The sequence below is a fragment of the Eulemur rufifrons genome, chromosome 24 (assembly GCF_041146395.1).
Source record: "Eulemur rufifrons isolate Redbay chromosome 24, OSU_ERuf_1, whole genome shotgun sequence".
Lineage (NCBI taxonomy): Eukaryota > Metazoa > Chordata > Mammalia > Primates > Lemuridae > Eulemur > Eulemur rufifrons.
This window is the reverse complement of record NC_091006.1, coordinates 4,075,382-4,093,592: the sequence shown is the minus strand read 5'-3', so window position 1 is coordinate 4,093,592 and position 18,211 is coordinate 4,075,382. Positions and strand designations below refer to the sequence as shown.

The 18,211-nt window shown below is 39.7% G+C and overlaps 1 protein-coding gene across 2 annotated transcripts in view; it reads right to left on the bottom strand.

The window, feature by feature from the left end:
- Nucleotides 1-1,122: 1,122 nt before the first annotated feature.
- The window catches only part of UBA2 (ubiquitin like modifier activating enzyme 2), a 34,355-nt gene continuing 17,266 nt past the window's right edge, over nucleotides 1,123-18,211 (bottom strand). The window contains exons 10-17 of one of the 2 annotated variants that reach the window (XM_069456833.1): nucleotides 17,946-18,112; nucleotides 16,083-16,176; nucleotides 15,874-15,986; nucleotides 11,896-12,051; nucleotides 10,139-10,235; nucleotides 5,230-5,335; nucleotides 3,550-3,686; nucleotides 1,123-1,921 (exon numbers count right to left, since the gene is read on the bottom strand). In XM_069456833.1, the coding sequence (XP_069312934.1) occupies nucleotides 1,740-1,921; nucleotides 3,550-3,686; nucleotides 5,230-5,335; nucleotides 10,139-10,235; nucleotides 11,896-12,051; nucleotides 15,874-15,986; nucleotides 16,083-16,176; nucleotides 17,946-18,112 (1,052 nt within the window). In that variant the 3' untranslated portion in view covers nucleotides 1,123-1,739. Of the gene's footprint in view, nucleotides 1,922-1,945; nucleotides 2,338-3,549; nucleotides 3,687-5,229; nucleotides 5,336-10,138; nucleotides 10,236-11,895; nucleotides 12,052-15,873; nucleotides 15,987-16,082; nucleotides 16,177-17,945; nucleotides 18,113-18,211 lie in introns of those variants that run through there. The other variant, XM_069456834.1, reaches the window with a different exon arrangement.

Below are 18,211 nucleotides of genomic sequence, written 5' to 3'. Positions count from 1 at the left end.
TTTGATTTTATCTGTTAACATAGTTCTGTAAGCTTGAAATTTTTTTTTCTAGAGGAAAATTAAACACCTAAAAATATAAAAGCAGAGAGAAACTCACAGGCTCACAGAGCTGTGGATGGAGGTCCAGCTTGCTAGCAGTTCCCTCTAGCTGGAAGTCAGTCCACACTGAAGGCTTCGAGCCGCATGTTCCTGAGGGCTCTATTCAACATGATTTTTCTGAAAGCTGTACTTTACGCTCAATTTACAAATGGTGTAAAACAAGGAGTGAGAGTTAATAAGCTGAATGGCAGAGTAAGAATTACACAAAGAGGAACAATGCAATGAATTATCAGTTTGAAACTTAGTTGATAGATAAAAGGACTGCTGCCCAAAACACCAAGGGCACAGGTACACAGTGAGGGAAACAGCTTAATGGGCTTCTGGTCTCTGAAAACACAAGGCACATGTGTGTGATCAGAGTATGCCAAGGGCCGAGGCTCTGTGACAAGGAAGATGTGAGTGCTGCTCCACCCAACACTGGTCTGGCAAGTTGTGGGCTGGAGTTGGGCCCTGAATGGTACACTCAGGAAGGGACTTGGTAAACTAGGGCACAACCCAGACAAAGACAGCAGAAAGGAAAGACTCCCTCTCCAGTATCTCAAATCCAAGGCTCCAAGTTAGTAGGGCCAGGCAAAGAACACTTACATGTTCTCAATAAAATGCCAACTGTTGACAATCCAAATTTTAAAAACATTGCCATCAGCAGCTTTATTTTATTTATTAGTTACTTATTTAGAGACAGGGTCTCATTATGTTGCCCAGGCTGGCCTTGAACTCCTGGGCTCAAGTGACCCTCCTGCCTCAGCATTCCAACTAGCTGGGACTACAGGCGCATGCCACTGCACCTAGCAGAAGCTTTATTTTAGAAAGTACTCATTTATGGCAAACAGTAGAGATCTTTTAAACCTTCTCACCCTTTAAGAGCTAATTATTTTTACTGGAAAGAATTCAGCATGCTTGCATCTGTAACTATAACGCATCGACTCAAGGCGGCAGAAACAGGAACTGTGCAGGCATGTGTAACAAGTATGCAGATGCCATTTATTTGGTCCATAAGTACAGTATAGTCTTATTTGAGTTTTACAAAACATCAAATATAAATAACCTGAAACTGTAACAATACACAAAAATTGGCTTCTTACACAGACATACCAGGCAGTACAAGCTGAAAACTTGAGTAAATTAACATTGTTTTACATTAATATACATAGTGCCAGTTAACATTTAAAAACAAGTTTCAATGCATAGCACTTGATACTTTTTTGAATCTGTTTCAGTCAGTTAAGAGTATGAAAATGGTTAGATCTAGGCTAAAAATAATTCTTCTTCTAGCCAAAAATAAAGGCATAATATTTATAACCAGGTATCAACTTTACTAAACCACAATATTTTGAAACTATTAAATGATACCTAAGGATATTTACATTAAAAAGGCAACATGCATCGTGTTGTTTCATCTCATGACTGGTTATGCACACACTTTGTTCAAAGGGTTTTAAAAGTCTATTCCTACTTTCAATACAGCATACCATAATGTTTCTAACAGTTCTAGCAAAATGAATGCTTTCAAAGGGAGCACAATCATTTTTAAAGTCACTGGTGTCAATTTTTTTCCCTTTGGAACAAAGGACATAACAAATAATCTGGTTCTGCCCAGATAAGCTAATGTAATAAGAGGGTCTGTCAAGAGGCATTTCTGTTCAATCTAATGCTATAACATCATCAAGCTCTTCTGTCTGTTCCATACGTGACCTCTTTGTACTGACATTCTCTTTCTCATCCAATTTCCTCTTGCGACTTCTCTCTTCTTCACTGATGTCAGCATTATTTGAAGAACCTTCTTCGTCTGAATCAACTATGAGCACATCATCTTGCTCTTGTGCTTATTTCAGAAAAAAAGAAAAAAATGGTTACAAGTGTGGGAGTTATTAGGGGTTCACCAATATTTTATGTAATTGAAAGCTAACTCTTCTAATATACACCAACCTTAAGAATGGCTACCCTTAGGGATTCTTCACTTTACACATTACGTATTTCCATACTGTTTAAAATGTTTTATAACAAGCACCTATTTCTCTTCTAATCAAAACAAAAAATTGTAACAAGCATTATTTACTCAAAGTTATCATTAAACTTCCTTGATTCTATCTCTACGTTCTCCAACAGAAAAGTGGAGGGTGCATATTCTAATAATGGCAGTGATGGTTAACAACAACAACAAAATATAGCACTTACAATGTGCCAGGAACTGTTCTGAGCACTTTGCATATAACAACTCATTTAATCATCACAACAACCCTATAAAGAAGATAACATTATTATCCATTTTCCAGAAAAGGAACCCAAGGTACAGAGAGACTGACTTCCCAAGCTCACACAGTGGCAGAGGACGAGGCCAGGATCCAAACCCATGCGGTACAGCTCCACAGTTCACACGCTTAACCTCACACTGAAGGTGGTTTCATCTCCCCCTCCACCAATATCAAAGGCAGAACACCTAATTCATTGCCGTAACCTCTGAAACCTACCCACAGTAGATGATCAATGAATGAATACATACTTCAAATTGTGATTTTTAAAAAAACTACCATAGCCTCTTCCTTAAAGAGGATGATGAACCTTTCTAGTTTCAGTGGGGAAAAACAGGTCATGAACCAATGCCCCCCCTTGGTGGACCACACTCTAAAAGTCTGTCTCCTAAACTCTCAAGAGAACGTTAGAACCAAGAGCAAACATAATCTAAAGAATGCCACAGACACAGAAATAGAGAAGTAAAAAATTGGTAACCTCAATTTCCTAACAAAAGAATAAAGGGGAGGGGAATAAACATTCAAATCAGCACACAGTCGAAAATCAGTTACTTGGAAAAGCCCCAAGTACCAGCACTGGAAACTAGGAGAACAGATCTCTCTGGTGCACTCCACCAAGTCACACTGGTTATGAGGAAACCTAAAATATTAAAATTCCATACTCACCAAGCATGTTTACTCAAAATAGTCAGATGCATTGAGATTTGTTGCTCCTAAATAAAACAGGAATACAAAATCCCAAACTACTACTACCTAGACTGAACTCACTTTGGGCACTAGTAAACTGACATTTCCAGTTGTAAAAACCGATTAACAAAAAATAAGCATTTCTATTTTCTATAAGAATCTACCCCAGCTGGGCATGGGGGCTCACTCATGTAATCCCAGCGCTTTGGGAGGCCGAGGTGGGAGGATCACTTAAGGCTAGGAATTCGAGACCAGCCTCAGCAACTAGTGAGACCCTGTCTTTACTTACATACATACACGGCAGACACACACACACACATTCCCCCACTCTTAAATGTCTTCAGGGTTAATATACCCAAAGTTCCCTCATAAAAATCCATTCAAACTAATACACATCTCTAGTAGTTTTATGGATTTTTACTGTACGGTCAACATTCATAAAATAATCAGTTTGTTTCTCCATACTCTCACTTGGCGGGCAATTTACAATTTGCTGGCTGGGGCCACGACTCACCTGTAGAGGTGGAAGGCTGAGCTCCGTCATCACTGCCATTGGTTATGCTTCTGGCAGCATCTTCAGCTTGTTTGGGCCCCACTTTTTCTGGGGCATCACCAACGACTTCAAATTCAACATCCTTTCCTAGGTCTTCACTGTGAGAGAATCACACATTAGGAAACAGGACTAGTGCCATGACTTATTTACAGAGCAAAGGAGCACCAGAGACATACTGCTCCCCAAAGCTCAAAGTATACACTACATACACACCAAGTATTTAGAGTCTTACTTTTTATAATATTAATTATAATAAAATTATAATAAAAAAGACTATACACAATAGATTTTTGTGATAATTCAAAACTCTAGCTGAAATGGTCAAACCATTGCATCTTCAAATCAGGAAAAGGCTTTAAAAGAAAAAACAGCTAAATAAATTTTATTGCTAAAGCAGACTATTTCTTCAGCTACTATGTCAAAAAATTCCACACACTATACTCATAACCTGATCTTGACCACAGTGATTGGTGTTTTTAGGGGTAGGGTTACCTGGTTTCTGGGCCCATCTTTACAGGTAGCACCCTGCTTTTATAAGTACGTTCCCAAAAACAGGTTTGAAAGTTTAATGCATGAAAGTCAAACAAAAGACTTACATGTTTTAAGGTGGGGTTCTGTTCCCAGAGAGCTAAAAAATATGATTAAAAAACCCCTAATTATGCTTCCTCTTTTAGACACCACGTGACATTTCCACTTTATTGTACATGTCCTTTCACTGACTTCTTTCACACTGAACACAAGCACACCACTTACATCCAGTTGGTGTCCAAATGAGGCTGGAGACCATAAAGTTATCTGCCTTTGACTCTATGATGTAACTCTGAAACTTACACTTCTTACTAATAACCCACATTCAGCTGTTCTGTCATTTTATGCTTTTTATAAATCAAGGACAAAACGTAGTTCCCTCCCAACAACCACAAACAGTATGTTTGTATACAGATGGCAACACTGGCAAAACAACTGTATGCAGGTGGCAGCACCACTGCAACCATTTATGTTTGTTAAAATTCCTAAGTCAGGGTGCAGTTTAATGGTATCAATGAGCATGTACAAAAATGCACCTTGCTCAACACATGAACATCAAAGTGGAGGACCATTTATACTTTAACTGTGCTATATATGTATTCTATAAAGCAAGTACTGTGTTTCTTTTTTTTAAGTCATCAGGAAGTAAAATCAAATAAAAGAAAAAATACATTACTCAGAAATCTGTACAGGATAATTCTTAATATTCTTTTGTTATTGTCACAAAATCACAAATAAAATTATTTGTTTTGTGGGAGAAATATTTCCTTCTCCTAGGGAACTTTAAAAATAATTGAAAAGTTTATTTCAGTCCAATTACTGAAATGAATTCACTTCTGAGTAGAGCTATTCAAAGGCCTACACACTAGGTCTTTCTGATCAGCCTCCACTGATGAGTTACCGGCCATTTTTTGCTCATCCCTTTTATTTCTCAATCCCAAAATTTTTCCGCAGGTCAAACTTTAGGGAACTCTGTGGCCAACTTGAGCAAATAGACCATGCAGTTTCAAATGAACAGCAGGGTTTAAGAGTAAGAAAACATTTTTTCCTCCACTTTTTCTGGTTTATATATTCAAATAATTTCTTACACTTAAAAATATTGATAGTTCCTACCTATGAAGGATGTTGATCAATAAAGTATAGTCCTGAAGGAAGTCATCTGCTTGAAGCCGGCTACCATTTCTAATTCCAAATTCTGACAACTTCTTGTGATTATTAGCTAGGAAATGTGAAAGGAATTTAGATACTTTAGTTATATCTTCATGGAACAGTCTGATTTAGTTTTTTTTTTTTTTTTTTTTGAGACAGAGTCTCACTCTGTTGCCCAGGCTAGAGTGAGTGCCGTGGCGTCAGCCTAGCTCACAGCAACCTCAAACTCCTGAGCTCAAGCGATCCTTCTGTCTCAGCCTCCCGAGTAGCTGGGACTACAGGCATGCACCACCACGCCCGGCTAATTTTTTTTTCTATATATATTTTTAGCTGTCCATATAATTTCTTTCTATTTTTAGTAGAGATGGGGTCTCGCTCTTGCTCAGGCTGGTCTCGAACTCCTGAGCTCAAACGATCCGCCCACCTCGGCCTCCCAGAGTGCTAGGATTACAGGCGTGAGCCACCGCGCCCGGCCTGATTTAGTTTTTAAAAAGCTAAACCCCTGTTACAGGTTCATCTGGGTCTCCCCAAAATTGAAAGGTTTAAACCCTAATCCCCAGTACCTCAGAAATGTGACTGTTACTTGGAGACGGGTCTTTCTAAAGAGGTGATTAAATTAAAATGGGCCCAATAGGGTGTGCTCTAATCCAATCTGACCAGTGTCCTTATAAAAAGAGGAAATTTGGACACAGACATCAGGGTTGTGCACCCCCAGAGGAAAGGCCATGTAGCGACACAGCAAAAAGGTGGCCATCTGCAAGCCAAGGAGAGAAGCCTCCAGAAGAATCAAAACCTGCCAGCCCCTTGATCTTGGGCCTCTAGCCTCCAGAAGTGTGAGAAAATAAATTTCTATTGCTTAGGCCACCCAGGCTGTGGTATTTGTTACGGCAGCCTTGGCAAACTAATACACTAAAATATTAGGCTCTTAGGAATTTACTCAACTACCAAAACTACTTCAAGGGCACCAAACTGTGAGAAATTCTGAGAACTTTTTCCCATTAAAACGAAATTAATTCTGGAGTCCTGGAAGAGTCAGAGGCAACTTTTACAGTTGTCTGAAATATATTCTACTTGCCAAGAGGTTATCTGTGACAACCTCAGTAAACATTTTAGTAAATTGTACAACTCAAAAATAAAACCTTATTTGAATGGATTTTTCATTTTTCAATAAATTCTAAATACTCTAATAAAGAACCAACCCCCCAATTGAACTTTTAGTGTCACTACATTCTCCCCCAGCCACCCTCCGTCCCTCCAGTTCTAGGACTTTTCTGCCTTAATTATCCTTCCTCTCCTGATTGTTCATATGCTCTTCTCTCCCGGCCTATAAAAGTGTTCAAATCTTATACAAAACTGATTCTTCATCTTGCTCCCAATTTATACTCCCTCCTCACAACTCTCAGTCCGTAGACTGTCTAGAATCTGTTGACCTGCATCCCTAGTGCCAGTACCAGGTAAACAACATAATGTACTTTAGGCCGGGCGCGGTGGCTCACGCCTGTAATCCTAGCACTCTGGGAGGCCGAGGTGGGCGGATCGTTTGAGCTCAGGAGTTCGAGACCAGCCTGAGCAAGAGCGAGACCCCATCTCTACTAAAAATAGAAAGAAATTATATGGACAGCTAAAAATATATATATAGAAAAAATTAGCCGGGCATGGTGGTGCATGCCTGTAGTCCCAGCTACTCGGGAGGCTGAGACAGGAGGATCGCTTGAGCTCAGGAGTTTGAGGTTGCTGTGAGCTAGGCTGACGCCACGGCACTCACTCTAGCCTGGGCAACAGAGTGAGACTCTGTCTCAAAAAAAAAAAAAAAAAAAAAAAAAACAACATAATGTACTTTAAATTCTGATTGTCATGTTTTAAAGGGTATAATTTCCTACATAATTTCACTTTTCAGTACCATAATCCTTTTTTATGGCTTATCATTTCTTTAATGTTTGTAAGGAAAATACTTAGAAAGGTTTTCCCTACCTCGACACCCCCAAAATATTGAAAGTTTCTTCTAGCTCGTTTCCAGATTTATTTCCTGTTTTGACTTTTTTTTTTTTTTTTTGAGACAGACTCTTGCTCTGTTGCCTGGGCTAGAGTGCCGTGGCATCAGCCTAGCTCACAGCAACCTCAAACTCCTGGGCTCAAGTGATCCTTCTGCCTCAGCCTCCCAAGTAGCTAGGACTACAGGTATGTGCCACCATGCCCGGCTAATTTTCTTCTATATATATTTTTAGCTGTCCAGATAATTTCTTTCTATTTTTTTTTTTTTTTTTTGAGACAGGGTCTCACTCTGTTGCCCAGGCTAGAGTGAGTGCCGTGGCGTCAGCCTAGCTCACAGCAACCTCAAACTCCTGAGCTCAAGTGATCCTCCTGTCTCAGCCTCCCGAGTAGCTGGGACTACAGGCATGCACCACCATGCCCGGCTAATTTTTTCTATATATATATTTTTAGCTGTCCATATAATTTCTTTCTATTTTTAGTAGAGATGGGGTCTCGCTCTTGCTCAGGCTGGTCTCGAACTCCTCAGCTCAAATGATCCGCCCACCTCGGCCTCCCAGAGTGCTAGGATTACAGGCGTGAGCCACCGCGCCCGGCCTTCTTTCTATTTTTAGTAGAGACGGGGTCTCACTCTTGCTCAGGCTGGTCTCGAACTCCTGACCTTGAGCAATCTGCCCACCTCGGCCTCCCAGAGTGCTACGATTACAGGCATGAGCCACCATGCCCAGCCCTTGATTTGACTTTTTAATCTATCTGAAATGTCCCTGGAGACTATTTCCTACCCAAACTTCCATCTCCAAGCCTTTTCATACATCTCCACTGACTACAAACTTAGAAGCACCATCTTCAAAACAGAACCAGTTAATGTGGGTTCTTATTTTGAGAATTAGCACCATCTCTGAAGCCAGAGTCCTGGCAATGGTCCTATAAAGGCCTAACGATGGGACTCCTCATCTGTACTTCAAATTCTGACCTTGCAAATCTCAAATCTGTCATCTGCCTCTGCCTTAGTTAAAATCTCTCATTCTTTTTCTCCCTAACTGGCTCCCTGCCTCTACCCTCACACCCTTTTTAATACACACTCTGCAGACTGTACTGAACCACATTACTTTTACACTCTGGTGGCAGTGAAATACTGGGCCCTCAGGAGGCAGGAGGGGAGAGGGCAAGTGAGAGGAGGAAGAGACACTACCATGACATAGAAAGTCCTCCAACCTCACCGGCCCTGCCAACCCCGAGACATCCCATCTTCCAGTGAAACCAAATAACTGGCTATTCCCAAAACCGTTTAGGTTGTTTTACAAGTTCACACCTTTGTAAATGCTGCTCATTCTGTCCAAATGCAGATGTTCCCTTTTCTGCCCAGAGGGTCCTTATTTCTTCTGAACCAAGAGTCCTCCTCCTCCTGTGCCTTCCCGCTCCCTTCACAAAGCTAAATATATTTTCCCTCAGTTCATAGCTTGTACACGCTCTTTCTATAGCTCTAGTTTTATCTTCCACATGTCATTTCTGCTTCATCTGCATACCTCCCAGTGCACAGCCCTGTACTAGACTACTAAATCCCCCTGGTGATAATCTCTCCCTCTCCTTCCAGGTTGCAAAGCACTTCAAACCAAGGACTGCTGTCTTACTTATCCTTGATTTATGAATACCTAAGACTATGCATATAATACAAAACTCCAAACATATTTAAATAAATGCTGTAGCATCCTCTGTAGCACACGTATTTTACGGAAAAGGGCTACATTTTAAACCACTGAGATTCCTGACCAGTTTCCATTTTTAAGCTAACATTTGAAAAAGCTGGTTAGAACTAAGTGGACAGCATATAATCATGGACATTTTTTTTTTTTTTTTTTTTTTGGTGAAGTCAGCTGGCTACCATGGGGCTTAACCATTCAACTAGACTCCCAGAATAGAGTATCACTCAGCCAAAACATGGCCTCCGATTACAGATGACCTAATATCCCAAATAATTTCTCAATAAGCAACTACAACCAAGAAAAATCCTGACAGTAAACCTTAATTTAAACAAGGCTTGACATCTGAATCTCCAAGAGGATCTGGCAAAATATACTGAATAAATGACCACTGGATAAATAGGTACAAATGCGGCAATATACAGTGCCTTGAACCTTTGAAAGCAATGGTATCTGGCAAAAATTGGGACGTGGAGAAATCAGCTGCAACGGCAACCCAAGACATGAGCTACAACAGCAACAGAGGTATGTGTAAGAACTTCCAAGTCCAATCAGACCAACTAGTGTATTTAAAGGAGGAATAACTACAATGCAATTCTCATCAAAAAAGCTTTAACAGAATCAAATGTATTGCACTTTGTATCACAAATGCACTAACAAAATGGTGACCTGCTTGAACTTTTGAAAGGCAAGATGAAAAAGCCAAAACTGGGCACTGATCTTTAGCAATACTTTCTGCTATGCAGTAGGAGAAGGCAATCAGGGCTTCCCCATTCTTGGACCAAACCCCCCAAAACTTCAGATTACTCTCTTCACTCTGATTTAACAGCTAGAACAGTCTTCTCAAGTCTTCTGATCACTAATTTAGCTCCCAGGATCCATGACACAGGCCAGAAGCCTCCTTGGAAGTGGACAGGAGCACCGCAGTCACTGAAAATTGTCAGCATCTGCGTACTGGGTTATTGGGAAATAGTCCCTGCGATACCCCGACAACATAGAGTTCTGAAATCTGGAACTGTGGTGACCCTACCAAGGCAATGCCACCTTGGAAGAGCACCTCCATGACCAAACATTGTCCCTATCACTGAATAACAGATACAGTCAATGGATAAACTAATGTGCACTCCTCCTTTTAGGCAGTCTCCACCCAAATGAGGGGAGTGAATAAATGCAATATGTAATACCTTCTGTCTCTCCCTCTTCTGAAGATATTAGGATTGTTCCTTTCCCATCTTCAATTTGGACATCTGGTGCTACCATAGCAAATTTTTCTTTCACTATCTACAAAAAAACAAAAAACAAAAAACAAAAAAACAACAGATTCAAAATATTAATAAAGGTAACTGAAGACCATAAAAAACCCTAGGTTTCTTTTCTATAAAAGCTCTTACTTCCCCCATTATTGGAAAGGGACCGAATCATTCTTTAAGATCCCTTAAGGCAAGCAGGAAAGCCATGGGGATTCACCAGTGTTCCATCCCTACATCTGAGCACTGATGCACTTCAGATCAAACTTCCTCCAAATAGGGGACTGAGAATTCCATGACCGGCTCTTGCTCTTTTGTCTTTCCCTGCAGATTAGGTAGCGAGCTACATACTTGACATATTTAATCTCAGTCTGTGCCAACCCTGTAATGAATGGCGGATGTCTGATGGAAAAATTGCTCATTAACCCGATTCTCATATAACCTCCCCCATTCCAAATGCCTTCTCTCTTTAAATTCCAAGATTCATTTAGAAGTGATAATATTCTGTTAAATCCTACCTGCTTCTAAAAAAAGAATGGAGAAACTCTCTTTAGGTCTAATTACCCTACAAATAGAAGAATCGCCTTTAAGCTCAGGAATCTGTAGATACTAAAGATAATTAATTCCTAGGAAAGAAAGTGAGGCAACCACCCTCTGCTGGACCTGCTGCTTCCCTGGTCAAAACCTGAGCTCAAACCAATCTGCCCCGTGTAACTAGTTCTGGGAGAAAGACCATTCACTCTCAAAGCAGCATTTCCCCTTGGGAAAAGGCCTATGCCCCCTCTCAGGAGGTATGTAAATTTGCAGCCTTATGATGGACACAGAGGAACAATCCAAAGTGATCCCAAAATGGAAAGTGACAAAACCAAAAAAAAAAAAACAAAACAAAACAAACAAACAAACAAAAAAAAAACAACACACCACAAAACCACCCCAAAACAAAAAACTTACCTCATGAACTATAATCTAGCCAACTTAGGAGGAACCTAAGGAGCAAACCATATCCTAAACTCTCAATTCCCTCACTCCAGCTCTAAAGGTTAATACAAGTGTGCAAATGCCTCAGGGACTAACTTACTACATCAGAACCAGGTCATATTAGATAAGCATGTATCATCGCAAAGCCTCAACTCAGACCTCAGAAATGATTGACAAGAGACCCCTAATTTGGTGGGAGTGGGCACTGTTCATAATCCAGAGAACCCAAAACTCTGCATGTTACCCCTACCCTTTGATACGAAGCTAGCAATTGGGGCTTTGCTCTACTGGAAATGCAAAACTCTTCACTGAGTGCAAATACGTATGTGTTCACTGCTATAGCCAGGACCATTCAAGGATACCTCTGATCAAAAATTATAGAATATACCCACTATCTGGGAAACAAAGAGCAAAGAAGTCTTCTCCTTGTCTTGATACTGTGCCACTGCTGTGCTGCCTGTGGTACATATTCCAGCCAAATACATCTATTCCTTTCTGGGATATGAGGCACATATTCTGGAACCACAGACCGAAAAGCCTCCAGGAATCCCAATGGTGGAGTAACCCAGGACACTGGAGCAACAACATACTTCAGTAGCCAGAAGCTTTCAGAGTAATTACCTTAGTTGTTATCACAGCAATAGTATAAAAAGAAAAGGGAACTTGAATTTTTTTTTTTTTTTTTAAAGGAAAAGAGAACCAGCCCTTGCACTTACCTTATCCTGTAAGGTGAGAACAGTCACCTTATGGACATTCAGCCGTACGGTCACCTCTGGCTTGCTGGCACATACGTAACAATTGGGGTTGGGAGGATCCAGTGCACAAGGCACAAGGAGTTTCTTTCGTGGGTTTGGTTGTTTATTTAAAAAAATCTTTGGAGGCAAAAAAAACATGGAGAAATCAAAAATGTATGTTACACTTGTATACACCATTACAATCTGAAATGTTGTTTATTGCACATCCAGTAAATATTCCCTTCTAGAGGGCAAAAAGCATCAGGAAAATCATGACAATCATGACTTTCTTAAGCGCCTGGTATTCTGACTTTCTTTTCTAATCAGCTACCATGTAAAAGGCTGGGCTTACTGCAAAGACACCTCCTTGTATAATACAAGACTGCACATCCTTCTGCAACCTAATTCCGCAAAAGTAAGGGCATAGCCATACTAGTCTCTGGTACCATCATTAGATCAGCTACTGGGTATACTTCCTAGTGGTTATTCTTAACAACTTTAAGAAACCTCTTGCAAGACCAATACACTCATTTCTCCAATTAATGATCATGCTTTCACGGATGTCTAGAACCAAAGTGACTGCCTTTCTTTCCCAACTTTCTGATTATTATAATAACATTTATATAACTAGGGAAAAATAATGTATTTCCGGCAGCTTACATACCTATTTACCATTTCTCTAATATCCAAATAAAAAAAAATTAAGAATAAAGGCAAATACAAAAATTACACTGAAATTAAGAAAAGCCCCAAGTTTCTACTACCAATACTACAAAGTTTGGAGAACACCACCAAAATTCAATACAAACAGAACAAATGTCAGCAGAACACATAAAGCTGAGATACAGGCTGGGCATGGTGGCTCATGACTGTAATCCTAGCACTTTGGGAGGCTGAGGCATGAGGATCTCTTAAGGCCAGAAGTTTGAGGTTACAGCTATGAGCTATGATTGTGCCACTATACTCCAGCCTAGGTAACAGAGGAAGACCTTGTCTTAAAAAAAAAAAAAAAAAAAAATGCTATCACTATTAATATCCAGGCTAACATTATTAATCTGTCCTGGTATTTATTTATAAAGGTGAACAAATGAAATCCAGACATATAGTATCAACAAATCCAAGACTAGGATGGAGCTGAGCAGGCAAAGAAACCAGAAGGTCACGCCTGTAATCCTAGCACTCTGGGAGGCCGAGGCGGGTGGATCGCTCAAGGTCAGGAGTTCGAGACCAGCCTGAGTGAGACCCCGTCTCTACTAAAAATAGAAAGACATTATATGGACAACTAAAAATCTATATAGAAAAAATTAGCCGGGCATGGTGGCGCATGCCTGTAGTCCCAGCTACTCGGGAGGCTGAGGCAGTAGGATCGCTTAAGCCGAGGAGTCTAAGGTTGCTGTGAGCTAAGCTGACGCCACGGCACTCACTCTAGCCTGGGCAACAAAGTGAGACTCTGTCTCAACAAAAAAAAAAAAAAAAAAAAAAAAAAAGAAACCAGAAGGATGTTACAGGAAATAGTGACACTTTTGTAAGTTCAATAATAACTATTGTGAGCTCAAAAGGATACTATAGCCATAAGATAATTTAGGCTGCTATAAAAAGGTAGAAATTAAGGCCGGATGCTGTGGCTCATGCCTGTAATCCTAGCCAAGGGAGGCCAAGATGGGAGGATCGTTTGAGCTCAGGGGCTCAAGACCAGCCTGAGCAAGAGCAAGACCCCATCTCTACTAAAAATAGAAAAATTAGCCAGGTGTTGTGGCAAGCACCTGCAGTCCCAGCTACCTGGGAGGCTGAGGCAGAAAGATGACTTAGGGCCCAGGAGTTGGAGGTTGCAGTGAGCTACAATGATGCCACTGCACTCTACCTAGGGTGACAGAGTGGGACTCTGTCTCAACAACAAAAAAAGACAACTGAACACCGTTTTTTAATAAAAAAATAAAATAAAATAAAACAATAACAAAAAAAAGAGTGCATCAATAATGGCACTGAAAAATAAGTGTACCAATGCAGACTAGATATTTTTTAGAAATTCTTGAAAGTAAATGGGTCCTTCTATTTCAACATTAAAAAGGAGAACATAAACAACAGCCAAAGTATTCGCTACAATATTTTTTGGGAACTTTTTTTGAGCTGGTTAAGAAAGCAAAGCATCTTTGTACACAAACTCAAAAACAGAGTGAAAGCAGGAATCCAAGAACATCCAAGTGGTGTTAGTTTTAAGAAATAAACCGGCCAGGCACAGTGGCTCATGCCTGTAATCCTAGCACTCTGGGAGGCCGAGGCGGGTGGATCGCTTGAGGTCAGGAGTTCAAGACCAGCCTGAGCAAGAGCAAGACCCCATCTCTACTAAAAATAGAAGGAAATTAGCTGGACAACTAAAAATATATAGAAAAAATTAGCCGGGCATGCTGGTGCATGCCTGTAGTCCCAGCTACTCCGGAGGCTGAGGCAGGAGGATCGCTTGAGCCCAGGAGTTTGAGGTTGCTGTGAGCTAGGCTGACGCCACAGCACTCTTGCCCGGGCAACAGAGCAAGACTCTGACTCAAAAAAAAAAAAAAAAAAAAAAAGCTAGCCCATCCTCCACCAATGTAGGAACTGTTAAAATAGGGGACCCCGACATAAAATCAACAACCTGAAAGGGGAAAAGAGTAAAGAGGAGAAAACTATGTTTCCCTTAGAAATAGCAAGAAAAATTATCTTAACCTTGGTGTTTAGTGGAGGGGGGAAATATTTTCCCATATAATTCATTAGAATAAGATAGGGCTCATGTAGATTTGCTGTCTGAATATATACATGGGTTGAAGATCTTAAAGCTGAAAATATAAAAGTGCTCCTGCATTGGTACTGCCTGAAGCACCCAAATATAAGTAAACACAAATATTTGTTGAAAAAATACACCTCCAATGGAATTATCACAGACAAAAATTCTAATACACATTAAAGAGATCTAGAAGAAATGACAGTACACTCACCCATAAAGATTTCAGACATTAAAAAACATCATCAAAAAATATAAAATGACTTTAAAATAATAAAGATTGAAAAGAATGACTGAAGAACAGGGACTATAAAATGACTAAGCAAGACCAGGTGTGGTGGCCCAAGCCTGTTATCTCAGCACTTTGGGAGGCTGAGGCAGGAGAATCACTTGAACCCAGGTGTTTAAGGTTGCACTGAGCTATAATAACGCCACGACACTCCAGCCTGGGTGACAGAGTAAGATTCCTTATCTTAAGAAAAAAGAAAAAGAAAAGAAAAAATGACCAAGTAAAATTTAAAAACCACACAGAACTCTTACAATTGAAGACATCAACTAAAAAAACTTCTTTTTTTTTTTTTTTTTTGAGACAGAGTCTCACTCTGTTGCCCAGGCTAGAGTGAGTGCCGTGGCATTAGCCTAGCTCACAGCAACCTCAAACTCCTGAGCTCAAGGGATCCTCCTGTCTTCAGCCTCCCGAGTAGCTGGGACTACAGGCATGCACCACCATGCCTGGCTAATTTTTTTTTTCTATATATATTTTTAGCTGTCCATATAATTTCTTTCTATTTTTAGTAGAGATGGGGTCTCGCTCTTGCTCAGGCTGGTCTCGAACTCCTGAGCTCAAAGGATCCGCCCACCTCGGCCTCCCAGAGTGCTAGGATTACAGGCGTGAGCCACCGCGCCCGGCCAAAAACTTCTTAGTATAAGGACCCCACAATGAATTCCTCCAAGAATTCAGTAAAATTGGAAATGTTACAAGCCAATTAGCTTGTTTCCATTTATTAGACAAAAACTTTAAAAGCTGTTTTTTTTCCTTTTTGTTAATTTCCAGGAAGCTTAAACATGTACTTACAAGGTAATTAGAACAATTATTTTTCCATTGCTTTAAACCAATTTTATTGTTTTAAAACATTGTTTAATGTCCTTTTTATAAATTACTTTTAAAAAGAGGATAAATAAAAAATACAAATAGAAATACTCACTGTTCTACACTGGTCTATTTTTCCTGATAAAATCTTCAGTCCTTCCAATACTATCAACCCAGCAATCACTGCATTAGTAGTAGCGATAGCAGGAATGATGTTCCCTGCCATTGCTGGAAAGAAAAAAAAAATGAGTATGTTGAGCTGTTAAAAAAAAAAAACCACAACTTTGAGATTTCAGTGATGCAAGTGAAGTACAAACAACTTACATTTTATATCAAATCTGCTCTTCATATTCATACTGAAAATATGCATCCTGAGGTTTGCCGCAGAGGTGACAAAATCCATAGCAGATGGATCATCCTGCCAATAATTTAAACAATTTAACAAGTCTCCCCACAAATTACTATTTTGATTAGTATTTCTCTCAGAAGGGTACTTTCGCGGGTTTTTGACATTATAGACCGTCCAACTAGAACAAGAGGTGGTCTTGAGAGAAAGGCCAATCGGATAGGGCCTTAAGGTAGCATGGAGGTTGGCTAAATAGGGGCAGGGTCTTATCATCAGCTTCTCTGGTCCAGGAATGCAGACTGACAAGGACACCAAGAACCACCAAGCTTCTGGGAACTGACTCCTGCTTAAACAAATGCACTGGAGACTAAATGTGTACAACAGAACACTGATCCCACCCACTGATGATAGGAACCCTGTCCTGGGACCACTCATTAGTAATGGAAGGTTGCTGGACAAGCACAGAATCCAGGCAAAGACAGACGCACTTTGAGAAAGCTATTTCATTAAAGCCTCAGAAAAACCTGATGACTCCTTTGAGCTCTCCTCCTCCAGACTCTTTATATACACCACTTCTTCAGATAAGGAAACATGATCCAAGTTTACCCTTTACAATTTGCATTTTTCCTGACACTATATCCTAGTTTCTTTAGATTTCAGCAAGGTTTCCTGCTTTGAACTGAGAAGATCCTAATCTAGTCTAGAATTCAGAAACACCACAGTACAGAAAAAAAGCATTGACAGGATGTGGGTTCTTCATACACTTACTGGTTGGGTGTGAAACCTCAGGCAAGTCAATGTCCCTGAACAAAAATCCCTTAATCTGTTAAATGGGGGAAATTATATCCATCATCTCATAAGGCTGTGGTGAGGACCAAGTAAGAATACTTAACAGTTCCCAGGTACTTCCCTAGGCAGCTGGCTTATCACATCCATTAGATGTAGACTCAAGAGCGCAACCATTCCCAGTTTCTAGGCTTCTTTAACGCTTGTATACTAATAAAAAACTTGCCAAACCACTAGTGTAACAATGAAAATATGGAAAAAGAGTTACCCTTTGTATCACATAAACCTAAGACTAATGTTTATAAGAATCTTAAGAATCTAAATTTACTAGCTTCATTTTAGATGTCTAATTCAACCAAAGTTTCAAAATTTGTGTACAGTTATAGGTTTCTAAAATTGGCAAAACTCTTTTACTTTAAAACCCATGATAAATCTTTACCACCATAGGAACATAAAAACTTTATCTAATAAAACACTTTTAGCCAGAGAAAATACTATAATTAAAATTAAGTAAAATTAATATCAAATCTCAAAATATGATATTTAACTGCAGAGTACTATTTTTTTTAACTTCTATGGATTATATCTCATTTTTGTATTTCGAGCTCTGTCTGTCAGACCTCTGAAATAGTTATAACTATTTCCATACAACGGCAAGTTTATTACTTTCAAGGTCAAATAGGGCCAATGAGACGCTGTCTCCAAAAGGAGCCATGACTTCTATTAACACATCTATATTATACAAGAAGTCTATTTTCGTAAGTCAGTGAAACATTTCACTTTAATAAATTCACATTTTCCCAGTCAACATAATTATAAACTATGAACACATTACAAGAATCCAAAATGAAGTTTTACGACATTGACTGAATGGGTGTATAGAAAATTCACAGTGCAATATACCAATTAGAGATGAAAACCAAACCAAATTCAATAATTTCCTCAGAATCTATTAGAAGAAACAATATCCAAAAAAAATTACTAGCCTTCTATTGCAGCTTAAGAACTAACATACATTTGATATGTAGTACTTGCCACATACTGTAAAAACGAACCTTGTCCCATATGAGCTCAGCTCCATCTCCCTTTTCTGCTAAATTAACTCTCAATGTCTCAATGCTCTTTGAAAAAAGACTTGCATAGCTCTTTACATCTAGAACCTGCTGGTCTTTCAGGCCTAACTGGGGTTCATTTTGTTGATCTGATGCGTTGGTTTCTTCTCCTAAGGGAAAAAAATATTAAAAACTTGACTAATAAACATCATTCCACTACTGTGTTCTATTTAACGAATTCAGTCCCCGACCAGTAAGAAAATCAAAGC